Source organism: Oreochromis niloticus, linkage group LG13 (genome assembly GCF_001858045.2).
Source record: "Oreochromis niloticus isolate F11D_XX linkage group LG13, O_niloticus_UMD_NMBU, whole genome shotgun sequence".
Lineage (NCBI taxonomy): Eukaryota > Metazoa > Chordata > Actinopteri > Cichliformes > Cichlidae > Oreochromis > Oreochromis niloticus.
The window spans coordinates 17,325,154-17,339,191 of record NC_031978.2 but is presented as its reverse complement, the minus strand read 5'-3'; the positions used below and the strand labels follow the sequence as shown (position 1 = coordinate 17,339,191).

Here is a 14,038-nt window from a genome sequence, read left to right as displayed (position 1 = left end):
CTTCTCCTTTTGTCTTTGATCAGTGACGCTGACTGGAAAGGCGAGCTCAAGCCACAGCTACGCTGGCGTCCTGACATCACGGCCATGTTAAGTTCAATCACACATACGACTTTACATGCTCGTCACTCGTGTTTATCATGATGTTGTTTACACTCTAGTTATTTTTGCTTTTCTTGACGTACAGCAATTAAATGGAAAACCACACCCCATGCCCGCGGGTATGAGAAAAATAATTAGAAACCTGAGAGTGTTACATAATGTAAATGTCCGGGGAGACTTCTCACTCAGTTTCTCCATCCTCGTCATAAGACGACTGTTTAATTAATACTGCGCTCAGGCATGGGAGCTGAAGATGCAGCAAGAGAAGATGGATTAAGGAAATAAAAAGGACTGAGAGTGAGACTGAGCAACATAATGGCCAAATCAGTCTAAACATTAATCATTGATGCAAGAGAAATTTGTTTTAATTTCCTGCATGGCTGGATTATTCCCATAAATGAATTATTCTGTCAGTGTGTAAATTTGTTGGAGATAAGACAGTGCAGCTGTGAATGAGTTTATAGCATATGTTTTCAATCGGGAATCTGTGAGCTTACATTCCTCCACAAACTATTAATAACCAAGCTGATCCAATTGATACGCTGTTATAGGATACAGGTGGGTAGAAACTGTGTGTCCACTACTGTGCAAAAGTCCTGAGCCAAACCTGATTTCTTTAAGTTTTGCTAGGAAAATGGGTGCAGCAGTTTATTGAAACATGCAAGAATCCATGAAAATGAAGTATGTAGGGCAAAAACAGTTTGCACAATTAATGAGTTTGAAAGTCAATATTTGGTGTTACCACCATGATTCTCAGACAAGCCTGAACTTTTCTGTAATTTTCTTAAATTGTCTTCAAGAATAGTTTTCCAGGTCTTTGAAAAAAATTCAAACCTTTTTGTTGGATTTTGGATCAAAATTTGATGGCACTTTTCTGCCTTCAGAACTTGCCAACACCAGTTGTTGAATTGCAACCCCAAGCCATGACATAGCCTCCACGGTGTTTCACAGATGGCTGTAGACACTCACTGTGCCTCTGTTCTGACCTCCTCCATACATATTGATAATGATCTGAACCAAAGATTTTAAATCTGTTGGTACTGATTTCCAGTCCAGATCTTGTGTAATTTGGTACACCTCAGCCTCACTGTGCCCCTTCCTTAAGAATGGCTTCCTGACACAGGAGACAGATGTGTTTTTACTAAGTTGTCTGTTATGTGTAGACAACAGTGACCTATAAATGATAAAGAGACATCAAATTCAAGGGATGAACCAAACATAAAAGCATTCCTATGAAAATGTATAAGGACTGGACTGAAAAAGAGTGAAAAAAGCAGCCAATGCCCAAACAAAATCTTTGAAGACATTCAGGACTATTCCTCAAAAACCACTTATAAACAATTACAACAAAGTCTGGCTCCTTGGAAACAAAATATAAAGAATGAGGGGTGGTTATCTCTATGATCCATAGCCTTAAGTACCTGTTTGGCTAACAGCCTGTGCAGAAGATGTATCAGTGCAATATAAAGACTATTAACCTTGGAACGCTCTTGGCGAACTCTGTTTCCCGCAGTCTGTCATTCTGTGTGACGGTCTCATGCAGGGTGTCACTCAGCGGTGGATTCAGGCTCAGTCAGTGTTTTTCTCCTGACCCACTGTGTCAGAGAAGGTCCAGCAGACACAGCTGAGGTCTGCACAGTTGCAACTCATCACACTGACAAGGGGGGGAAAGAAAAAAAAAAACTTCCTCTGGCTGGCTGGTTGCAGAGTTAATAACAATGACTTTAAAATTACTGGCATTTAAAGTGCACTAAAATTAATAATACTGTCACATATTATCCCGGGATGTCCATCAGTACTTGGTGAAATAATCACTATTTAATACACTTTCATCTAAGGGTTTAATAAGTTTAATCCCTCATGAATTTTGCACGTAATGTGGACTCTAATGGCTACTTGTAGGAATTAGTAGATATTAATTAAACTGGAGTATTAAAGGCTAACACACTGCTTCATGCTTTAACCATTTATGATGCATTGACAGCATCACCTGGATTATCAACAAATTAACACAAATTAATTTTTCTGCAATTTAAACAATACATATAAACAATTAATATTATTATCTACTAAAAGTGGTGCATTATGTGTTTAGTAATTATATAAATCAGTAAATAAAGAAATATTTCATTAAGCAGGGTTAATATTAAATAATGATTAGTTCACCAATTGATGGCTGGTGTAAATGTTATGTGCCATCCAGTCCTATATTACTGTAAAATATTTTGTGTTGGTTATTGCAATTAGTTAAAAGCAAAAACACTGCACACCACATTCCCTCCCCTCTCCCCCTTCACGTTTTTAAAAATGCATAGGCCATCTGTGCACAAACTAACTCTGGCTAGCTGCCCTCCGGTCTGAATCGACTCTTCACATGTATTCATATTCCAGTGTGGCTCAATTTGACTTGTTGGAGCCTGTGCATCCCGCTTTGTGCTCTGTGGAGCAGAGGGCTCAGACATGACACTCAGATCAGACGGGGGACTGACTGCGCTTGTTCTTATGGGCAGTTTTGAGGTGAGGTAGATTGCTCTTTTTTTGTTTCATGCTCGGCCCCTTCACTGGGATTTATGTTCTCATTTGTCGCGCATTGGGAAATTGGGGAATTCAGTTTGACAAGCAGTTCAAAAATAGGAATGTCTCATTTCTGACTCTTTCACTGCTTTAGACAACAGCAATAATGAGTCACGTGACAGGCACCAGCTAAGAACACTTAGCAGTACGCCCACTATAGGGGAAGCTACATCTGTCTACACAGAGCTCTCATCCGGCCTGGGCAGCAGCTGAGTGCGTTTCCTCTTCTCTAAAATCTTGTTAAGCTCCTCAGCAAAGGAATAACCAGGTGGTGACATGTTTTCAGAGTCACTCTGTCTCAGAAGCACATAGCTGTTCCCATGCATCCTCCTCAGGACACTAGGCAGCGTGGCCGACAGCCCATTGGAAAAGTCACACCCTGGCGAAGTAAGTTGAGGTGTGGGAGGGAGAGGCGGTGCCGGGGGAAGAGGTTCATTACTGGGTGAAGTGTGACCCTCACCAGGGACAATCTGTAGCAAGCCTCCGTCCTGAATGTTGCCATTATGCATCTTCGAACCTCCGTTACAAATGCCGTTGCCATTACAGTGACTCGAGATGGTCTTCAGCTCCATGGTGGTGGAGTTTCTGTGCTGTTTCCTGTTCCTGTGGTGCTTCTTACCACTCTGGTGGGCCGCAGCCGCAGCCCGTATTGAGTACTTTCCTCTGTGGCCTACTCGCAAACAGAAGCCCACGTAGATAAGAACCACAGTGAGAACCACGCACAGGCCTCCGAGGATAGTGATGAGGGACAGGTAGATGGCCTTCATGTTCCTGGGGGAAAGCAAATCTGAGTGTGGGAGAAGAGGGCTCAGCAATGGAGGCTTGCTCTTCTCTGTCGGGGGATGCTCACTGGGTGCTCTGGTGATGGCAAAGCCATGAGTTGGATCAACAGGCGGTGGAGGGTGCAGGTCCAACCGGATGGTGACATTGTAGGTAACTATAGCAACCTTTACACCGTTTTCAACGCCGTAGCAGGTGTACAAGCCGCTCTGGTCCTGCCGGGCATCAATGATCAGCAGGCCATCTGTGCCGGTTCTAAAACCAGAGTTGAGGTCGTACCCCTGCACCTGTCTGCCGTCCAGCATCCAGAGGGGCGTCGCCAGATTGGAGCTGAGCTCACACTGCAGCAGCACGTCATCACCCACCCGCACTGAGCGGTTCCGGTGAACAACATCTGAAAAACACAAGCAAGCCCACATGTGCTGAAACACAGATTTCACAAGAAAACCCACAAATCAGCCACAGACACGTTTTAGTAACATATACACACATATATACATACATATATACATACATATATATATATATACATATATACATACATATATATATATACATATATACATACATATATATATATATACATATATACATACATATATATATATATACATATATACATACATATATATATATATATATATATACATACATATATATATATATATATATATACATACATATATATATATATACATACATATATATATATATACATACATATATATATATATACATACATATATATATATATATATAATACATATATATATATATATATATATATATATATATATATATATATATATATATATATATATATATATAATATATATATATATATATATATATACATATATATATATATATACATATATATATAATATATATATATATATATATATATATACATATATATATACATATATATATACATATATACATATATATATACATATATATATATATATATATACATATATATACATATATATGTATATATATACATATATATATATATATATACATATATATATACATATATATATATATATACATATATATATACATGTACATATATATGTACATATATATATACATATATATATACATATATATATATATATACATATATATATATATATACATATATATGTACATATATATATATATATATATATATATATATATATATATATATATATATGTATATATATATGTATATATATATGTACATATATATGTACATATATATATATATGTATATATATATATATATGTATATATATATGTGTTCATTGCTTTACATCTACTGCATCAAAGGCCAAAGTTATTGAGGCATGAACTCCAATTACAAATCTTTTAATTCCTGCCCTCACATTACCTTGCACAGAGCGAGGGAGTGAGGGGGGCAGAAGAAGCTACACTTTATCAGATTGAAATTGAGGAGTGAGAGAAGGACTTCGCCTGCCTTGAATATCAAACAGATTTCTCTCCAGAGATGGCAAAAATGTGATTAAAGAAGGGAGGAGAGGATTTTGCCAACACAGTGCGCATAATCAACTTTCAAAGAGGCCTTCATGCCATCTGATGACAACTATGCGTCTTTCGAGTCCTTCCTAGCGTTCTCTATTTTTAATCTCCCTTTCAAGCATTAAGTTTTTTTTTCTCTTTTTTTCCTTTTGGAACAGCAGCACTGAGGAGCAGATGAGATTTCTGCGTACCGCCTTGTGTGTTCTCACATCCCTCGGTGCCATGCTGGATATCCTGGATTAATGTGGATCTGTGAAGAGAGATAAATCATAACAATAGGTACATCAGTACGAGGAATAAACAGGCACCTTAACATAAGAATGTCAGCTATTTATTGCTTCGATATCTGCTTTCTAGAGAGGAAGCGTATCTTTCCTGAATAATCAGTACACCTGAAGTACACAGGCTATGTTTACGATCACAACCATCTGCTTTCTGCCAGCACTGAATTACACAACAGTGTGAGAGTGCGACAGGGCATGCTGATACTTTAACTTTACTCAGATCAAACGTACAAAAAGGCACTTTAATCACCTGATCTAACCACACACACACACACACACACACACACACACACCCTTTTAAACTGACCTGTCTGCTTGCATCACGACGTCCACGCACTCTGCTCCGTTCCAGGCACAGTGCGGGTCCCTGGCAAAGATGCAATCATAGCAGGAAGTGTATCTACCACAGCTAGAGAGTGGCAGCTGAACCACGCCTGATGGAGAGCCCATGTACACACTCCACTGAGGGAGAAACAAGAGTCATATATTGTATAGGACATGTAGGACACAGATAACTCTGTTTAAAGCAGAAATTGCATCTAATAAATGTGGCTGTCTGTGCATCGGTCACTACCTGTTTGTCAGATATCAGTAGATTGTTAACAGGCTGTGGCTCTTCAAACAGCTGAAGCTCCTCAATAATGTGCAGCTGACCTTTGATGTCTACGGCTTTGTGTAACCAGCCTTCATCTGGGTGACACAAAGGGGAATCATTAGAAATAAAGCACTATACATAACACAAAACACACTGTAATACAAGCTGAATGAAATGTGCATGTCTATCAGACACTGGGTTATAGGTTGAATTCCTACCTCTCATTTATCCATTGATTAATATACATTTCACCATTTCGTATTGCAAACACTGAAGGTAGTTCTTTCCTTTTACTTACATAAATAGGTGCTAGAATACAGGTAAACAAAATCATTTTGGACAAACATATTGGGTCACAGACTCTTAATCTTTGAATTCAAGTGTTTTGAGTCCCATTGCTGCAGGTATTGAAAATTAAGCAGCTAACCATGCAGCCTGCCTTTACAATCAGTGCGCGAAATGTATATCCCCCTAGATAATCCATGATCAGCTATAAGCAGTAATATTGCATTGGAGTAATTTAGAAAACAAAGCAACTCAGTCGAGAAGTGGAAGCTCATGTAAAGCTACAGAGACAGTTCACCGAGTTTGGCCATGCACAGCTAGTGAAAGTTGTCAGTGCTCTGCTGAATCAAAAGCATCAGCGTTCAAAACATCCTCTGGCATTAACATCAGCATAAAAATGATGTGCCGGGAGCTTCGTGGATTTCCATAACCATAGAGCAGTTCCTGCAGGTGTAATGCATCACTGGCCCAGTGCTTTTATTTATGACAGGCACTTTGTGCTGTTAGACAGTTTTTCATGTCTAAAAGGCTAAAAAAAAAAATAATTAACAGATAAAATGAATTTACTGTCGTGTACCAGCATTGTGCTAGGGAGAGGCAGGAGAAGGAGGAGTTTTGACTGCGTCAGAATGTTTTGCAAACTGAAACAATGTGTAGTTACATGCAAGTAGAATTGCAACATCAAGTTGGCAGTGGACCAGGATGACACAAGACTGTGTTCAAAAATCAATGCTCAGCCTTAAAGCCGCTAAGTACAGATTTAAGTGTTTTTTTTTTCTATTCCAGTCAAATGTTGCTTATATTTCCCGTATGAGCTGCTTGCTCAGTGCTTGAAAAACCACTGACAGGATGACTTGTTATTTTTGCTTGTTTCTTGAGAAACAAATGAAAAGCTGGTTGAACAAGAACTACAGGAAGTCTAAAATGATATGCAGGTGGACTGGTTCCAGGGACAGCAAGGGTCTTGAATCTTCTCATAAGCCACAAGGACCTCATCTTCTCTGGAACAAGGCAAGCTTTGTGTTTTCAGTTTTTACACCAAGCTAAGCTTAAGTTATCACACATTTATTTTGACAACAATACAGAAAAACGAATTATTTAACTGGCTGCAAAGTTAATACCTAATCTGAATTCATACACACCTGTGCCCATGTACAATACATAGTAAGTTTGTCCATCTAATCCCTGGGCCGTGTGTACACCCATGTGTGTGTAGTCTGTGGTCCTCCTAAACAAAAGGGGGCGTCGGTCTGCAGGCTCGACCTGCTTGGACATCAGAGGATGCCTCCTGACAAAATTCAGAACATCATCAGGCAGGGAAGTGGAGAAGTTCATGTTTCTGGCCCTCAGAGCATCAGTTATACACTGCAGGAAAATAAGACAAAGAGCACAACAAGAGAAGAGATGATGAGCAAGTAAGAAGGCATGATGTGGGCTGTAGGGAACAACAGTATTTTTGGCTGATTTGTAATAGAGGCCAACACTGGAAGGCAGAGAGGGTGTCAGAGAGCTTAGAGATGGTCTTGTGGGAAAATCGGGATCAAGACGAAAATGCGAGACCGTGAAACACTGTGTCTGGGGAAAATGTGACTTTTTTTACTTCGGTTGCAATGAGCCTGCATGGGTTCAGCAGCTGGCTTGTGCTGACATGCGGGTGAATCAGCTTCCTCTGTACCTGACTAAGGGACCGACTTTCCTCCTCTCTTTGTTCCTTTCAAATCATTTCAGCCAACTCCTCTAAGAGGCTTTCACGCTCCCAAGTTAAAACCCTTGACCATTTCTCCTTTCCATTTAATAGCAAAGTTAAAATTAAGTCCCACAAAGTGTTGAAGTGACACTGCAGTGGATGATGTCTGCTCCTGCTAACGATGACACGGCCCTGGCTGCTGCACTAAGCCATTGTCACCCAAGCTGCGAGCTTCAGTTAATCGCCATGGAAATGGTTTTCAGTGACATAAGCTGGTTGTGTTTTGAGCTTCATCCTTGAGGCCGCCACTCATTTTCTCAATTATTTTCCCTTCATCTATTCCTGTCGTCTCTTTATGAATCTTCACTTTGCATCGGTTTCATCTGCTCTCTGTTAGGGAGACGTTATTTGTGTTCCTTATAGTATGTTTAAGGGATTCAGTGGCCACTGTGTGCATTTACCGTTCCAGGTCGCGGGTCGGGGATCTTTCCCGTGTATTCTTTCCACTTAGAACCAGAGTCCTGGTTCTCCATGTAAGGTCCTTGAAAGGCTTCTTGGACTTCAGACAGAGTGAACCGACACACTGCAGACGCCTTGACGTTTTTCCTAAAGACATCAACTCACACAATGAGAAAGACCAGAGCGCGAGCCGCGAACAATAACAGCAGTAAACCCAGGGTTTCCATAGTGACAGCAGTAGAAGTACAGTAGATCAGTGAGTCACCTCGATGAAATGATAGAAAAAGATAAATGGGATGAAAGCGTGGGGCAGGGAGGGAGGAGGAGACGAACGCTGAAAGAGATGGTATGAAGCTGATTAAAAGTTATATCTGTCTGGGAAGAATAAAAGAGAAGGAGGAGAGAGGTAAGTGGTTTTAGAGAAGTGTTGTCGGACCTGAGGTAAGAGAAAGGAGAGCCGGAGCCGGTGAGGAGCAGCATCCTAACCATGGACAGTATTACAAATAGATGTAGTCTCACTTGTTAAATTTTGAGTACAACTCTTCCTTAAACTACTGTTAAACTTCTGCAATCAGCTTCTTTTCACATCGCCTGGATAAAGAAATTCCTTCTGTCTTTCATCCTGTCCCTTCACGTCGTCTTTGATTGTCTCAGCGGATCGATTGCTGCCTTTCATCTCCATCTCACTCATTTGCATTTGCATCCTCAAAGACCCTGTCGATCGGCGATCTTGGCAACATACAAATTCGCACTCACCACTCCAGGCCGAAGATGCCGTAGAAGAACGTGTCCTGCGGCGTTTGGCCAGGCAGAGTGAACACACTGCGCAGTATGTTGAAGTGGAAATCATACTCGGGAAGAGAACAAGTCAACCGAGTCTTGAGGAAGGACGTCCACCGTTTCTGGAGAGTTAAATGGCCTCCGCGGTCTTCCTGTGGGATGACAGGTGAGGAGGAAGGAGAAACAGAGGGAGGAGGGAGAATGGGGGGGGGTGATGTGAGATAAAAGAAAAATAGACTGAACACGACTCAAGGTGGCACACGAGAGGATATGAAGCTCCTGATGAGCACAACAGATGGTAAGGGAAAGCAATAACGATATATTCAATAAGTTTATAGCTTCCCATAGGTAAGACTCACCACTGTAATTTACAGATTTGTGTGTATGTGTGTGTGTTTATCCTCAGCAGGTTGAAAGCACTCACAGTAGAGTGAGTTTCTAATTGGATGTGACAGCCACACGTACAGAGAGACATCTCAACACCCATTCACTATATAAAAAGCTTCACTCGAGGCTGCGGGTCTTATGGAAAATCCAAAAAATGGCACCATGTAGCTTTTTGATTTTAACCTTAAAATGTATTCAGCCTGGGGCAAATTGCTAGTGTCACACATGTAGCCACAAGGCACTGCTATTAGGATGAATACTTTGCCCTGCTTTCAAGGAGAGAACTTGCGAGCTGACTTAATTTAAAGGCGCCAAAGGAGAAAACAAGGTTAGAACAGTACAGCTGGCTCTTGTCATTCTTGATACTTTACCAGGCAGCAGGAAATCTAAAACTTTATCGATACAGGCAGCAGACGATGCTAAATAGTCTGTGTCTTACCTGTAACCATCCATCCGTCTCACTCCGAGTTACACTGCCTGTGTAACCAATTCATCAGCTTCACAGTCTGCTCTTCTAATTACACTGGGGCCTTGTTCCAAATGCATTCTTTATCCAGCCCCTCATCTATTACAGCCCTCTCTTCTATCATAAGCTAAAGCTTCACTCAAGTTAGCCTGACGCAATCTTTCACTCCCACATGAAAAATATCTCATGCATCTCTTTCAATCTGCACTCACCTTACAAACCCGAGCAACTCGTGCCACCCGGCTGTGGCTGTAGGTTGGTGTCTGTTGCTGGCTTATTTCAGTGAAGAAGAAATAGATCTTGTCGTCATCACCGGCACTGCTGCCCACACTCTCCCTCACGAGGACCGAACCCACAAAGTCTGCCTCTGCAAGGGGGGATAAAAGGAGAGTCACTTATTGTAAATGTGACAAAAGTCTTTTAAACATTACACAACACTGAACACAGCTGTGTTCTCAATTCCACCACGACGCCAGGTTGTAGACTCTGCTACTCTAGTCTCTTCTGGAGGCCACCCTAATCCACTTGTTGCTATGGATCCCTTGGCTTTGGCTCCTCACTTCCCCTGTGTGTCCAACCAGGTAATAACTACCCATTGATTCCCCCAATTATTGAAAGGAATAAGCACCATAAGACACTGCCTTACATCTGCCCTGATCAATAAGACTCTATATAACAGCTGTAATCCTGTCCTGGTCTCTGACCTGTATCTGGGATTATCTTGGTCCTGTTTGGAGTTCACCTATGAACTCCAAACAATGTCAGAATAATCTAGTCAGGATATTGAACCAACATTGTTCTCATAGATATGCAGCACACAACAAGGAGACTGTATGAACTCTGTTATCACTACTGGAAATAGGTAGAGCATGCAGGGGGCGGGACACACAACACCCACACAACATACCTGCCCTACCTTCTCACATGGGCACAAATCACAGCAAGTGAACAGCACATGGACTTTAACTATTATACATGCATGTTCTGATAGACAAATCAGGGGTAAACTGGAGTACGGTATTTTGTCCAAGACCACTGCAATGTTGAGCATCTGTCACAAAGTATTTTAATAAGAATTTTAATAAATTATCATAATGATTAATCCTGACAGGAACATGAAGGCCAACTTCATGATGATTGCTGAGATATTTGAGCCCGAACCAAAGTGTTCGATTTACAAGCTTGGACTACAAACCTCAATCAGTAGCAGTCTTAAAGTTAACCATTACATCACCGATCCACTGAAACTGAAGGAGTATGTGAGTCACCAAGGATATTCCAGCAGAGAAGGTCATGTGGAGGTTTAACATGACGTTAGCTGGCTGTTTGCTCAAACCCCTGTCCACTTGCACCATTCTGCCACCCAAACGCGCTAAAGGAGCTTTTATCGTGCCAGGAGATTAACTCACCATTCAGCCAGCGTGTGGGAGCATCTTCTGTCTTCAGCGTGGGAGACGGAGAGTTGCGGCGGATATCTGGAAAGCTCCTAAACTCATACTGGGAAGCTGTATATATCTGCTGGTCTGGAAGAGAAAAAAAACCAAAACAGTTTACCATCTTATACAGCTGTTTATTGGTGCTCTAGGAGAGACTGGTGTATTTTAACTGGCTTACCTATAATGAGGGCAGTGTAACCTGTTGTGGGGCCGTAGGGGCATTTGTCTCTGCCTTCTTCGGGCTGAGATGAAATCACAAATCTCTCCACGTCCTGTACAGGAGCAAAGATTTGAATATGGAAACTCCATGCACAAAGGTATCTTTTAATCACAGAAAACTTACAAACAAAACACTGGAAAATAACAGAAAGCACACGCTTTCTTTTTTAGTAAAGGTCACATCTATAAAGCAAAAAATACAATTTCTAAATATGCTGTATTTGCACTGCTGTTAAAAAAAAAGCATATATGTACATACTATGTATGCACAGAGGGGTCTGTAGGCATTAGTACCACACATGTAGAGATGAGTTGAGTTGAACCTCTGGAGAAGGCGGATGTGATTAAAACACTCGGTCTGAAAGAAGAAGATGGAAAAAAACATATTGCAAAGAGCGAGCTAATATCAACACATAAAATAGACCCATATCCAAAAAAAAACAATAAAGGGCTGAGGGTGGAAGAACAAGTGCTGTAAATGCCTACCTTATTGTCTTTTCCCTTGAGCAGGCACTGATGTTTTTGCTCCGGGGAGGCCTCCCAGTCAATCTATAACACACCAGATAACATACAGTAAAACAGAGATCACCAAAAACGGATGGCTTCATATCACCAACCTACATAAACCCCTTTGGACTGTGCCACAGATGTGACAGCAGATAAACTCTGATAACGTTACTTTTGCTTCGTCAGTGCACGCATTAAGAATGTTATCATCATCTGAATTTGTTGTGTTCTTAGACAGCTGCGAGTTTGTTTGTTTTTTAACAATGAAAGTAAATTCTTACAGCAAGACAGAGGAGCGGCGCGCACATGACTGCAGCCACTCCTTACAGCACAAACTTTTGCTGTATTAGGATAATTAGCAAACCAGTTTAATGCCAGGTTGTCACAAGCTAGAAAACAAAGGAGCATGGCAGCTAAAACATCAAAGAACTCCAAGGCACGCTTTTGCATGAAGAAAATTTCAAGTGCCTTTATTCTCTTAGCATGGTCGTGTTTAACTTGAATTTTTTTTTAAACAACATACAAGCCCTCATCGAGGAGACTTTTTCACCAGTAGAAACTTTCCACTTGTGGTTTCACACCAATGGCAAAATTCCATCTGAGGTGAGACTGGAATATTCCACCAGGGCTGCACAAAGGCCACAGCATTCATCAATTTTATACACCAAAAACAACACATAATGGCATAGATCACAGACAATATAACTGCACCTCAAACAAGGTTTATAAAACAGCAGTAAAGGTGAGTCATTTAAGCCTGGGCATTTAGTACCCTGTACACTGTAAAATATGGATTTTCTTGTTCAGCTAATTACACTATATCTCTGAAGTTAACAATAAATTTTGGGGATTGGCTCATTTTTTATAGCAGAAACCCTTCCCAATGCAACCTTTCCATTTATCCAGGTTTGATACCTGCAGTGAGAGCACACTATTTTATGACTCCCACACACAGGCTCGGTTTGTGTTTCTTCCTAGCTGCAAAGAGGGAACCTTTCACATGTTGACAAGCATGCTAACTCTTACATTGTCAAAATAAATGAACCTTCCAAAGACATTTATGTTGCTATAATTTTATATAAGAATATTAATGAATGTATAAATGAATAAATAAACTGAACAGGACACTGCTGAAATTCAGCTTAAACATTATGTTTTGCAAGGATGTAGGGGTTAGCACATTCGCCTCAGAAGCAAAATTCCCACGTTTCACAACTGGGAGGAAACACAAAGACAGGTTTACGCAGGGTGTCACAACCCCTGCTAGATAAATATGGTCCAAATACACAGATCAAGGTGCTGATGGAAATGAAGTAGGAGTTGAAAATTAAAAAGTAAACAGACTCAAGTTGAGTCTGTTTACTCAACAAGAATTTATGTGTTTTGTGAAGGTATAACACTCGCCGCTGAAGCTTGGATTTTACGGTTGACCTCACAGGAATATTAGTAACAAGTAGCTGAACAAGATGAGTCAAGTTTCCTGAACACTTTCAAAGTAAAGTCAACACCAGTTCAGAAAATCTATTAAATCACGTTGCCTTGACATTTTGATTTTTTTCAATTTTTTTCCCCATAGTGTAACAGTCAGTCACCTCTTTGTGTGGAAAGAGCATTTCCAAGGGGATTGTAATGTAGATGAGTTACTATTAAGGAAGTCCAAGTAGTGTCTAGCCACGGGCAATTACTACTGCCTGTGCATACTTGCATATTTGTGCTCTGCTAACCAACCCTGCAAATGTCCAACAGTGATGAATAAGGTTTTACATTTAATGAAATGACAGTAAATTCATTTTTTAGATGCACAAAAGTAACATGACATATGAAGAAGGGCTTTCAGTTCTTACTGAAGACAGTCAACACTAATTATCTTATTCTAGAGCACACAGTGCTGAAAGTCGCCACAAACTGAATGCAATATTTAAGAGTGCTGATTTTAACTCTAGTGGT

General features: G+C 40.5%; 1 protein-coding gene across 3 annotated transcripts in view; it reads right to left on the bottom strand.

The window, feature by feature from the left end:
• LOC100710688 (semaphorin-4G) overlaps positions 1 to 14,038 on the bottom strand; it is a 29,455-nt gene that overhangs the window by 856 nt on the left and 14,561 nt on the right. For 2 of the 3 annotated variants that reach the window (XR_003213479.1, XM_025897520.1), the window contains exons 4-15: positions 12,071 to 12,133; positions 11,844 to 11,942; positions 11,544 to 11,637; positions 11,339 to 11,452; positions 10,142 to 10,296; positions 9,053 to 9,228; positions 8,299 to 8,443; positions 7,293 to 7,515; positions 5,845 to 5,960; positions 5,578 to 5,732; positions 5,178 to 5,236; positions 1 to 3,847 (exon numbers count right to left, since the gene is read on the bottom strand). The exon at positions 1 to 3,847 is cut by the window's left edge. Coding sequence is in view for 1 of the 3 variants with exons in the window: in XM_025897520.1 (XP_025753305.1) it covers positions 2,850 to 3,847; positions 5,178 to 5,236; positions 5,578 to 5,732; positions 5,845 to 5,960; positions 7,293 to 7,515; positions 8,299 to 8,443; positions 9,053 to 9,228; positions 10,142 to 10,296; positions 11,339 to 11,452; positions 11,544 to 11,637; positions 11,844 to 11,942; positions 12,071 to 12,133 (2,397 nt within the window). In the remaining 2 variants the exon portion in view is untranslated. The remainder of the gene's footprint in view (positions 3,848 to 5,177; positions 5,237 to 5,577; positions 5,733 to 5,844; positions 5,961 to 7,292; positions 7,516 to 8,298; positions 8,444 to 9,052; positions 9,229 to 10,141; positions 10,297 to 11,338; positions 11,453 to 11,543; positions 11,638 to 11,843; positions 11,943 to 12,070; positions 12,134 to 14,038) is intronic. The other variant, XR_003213478.1, reaches the window with a different exon arrangement.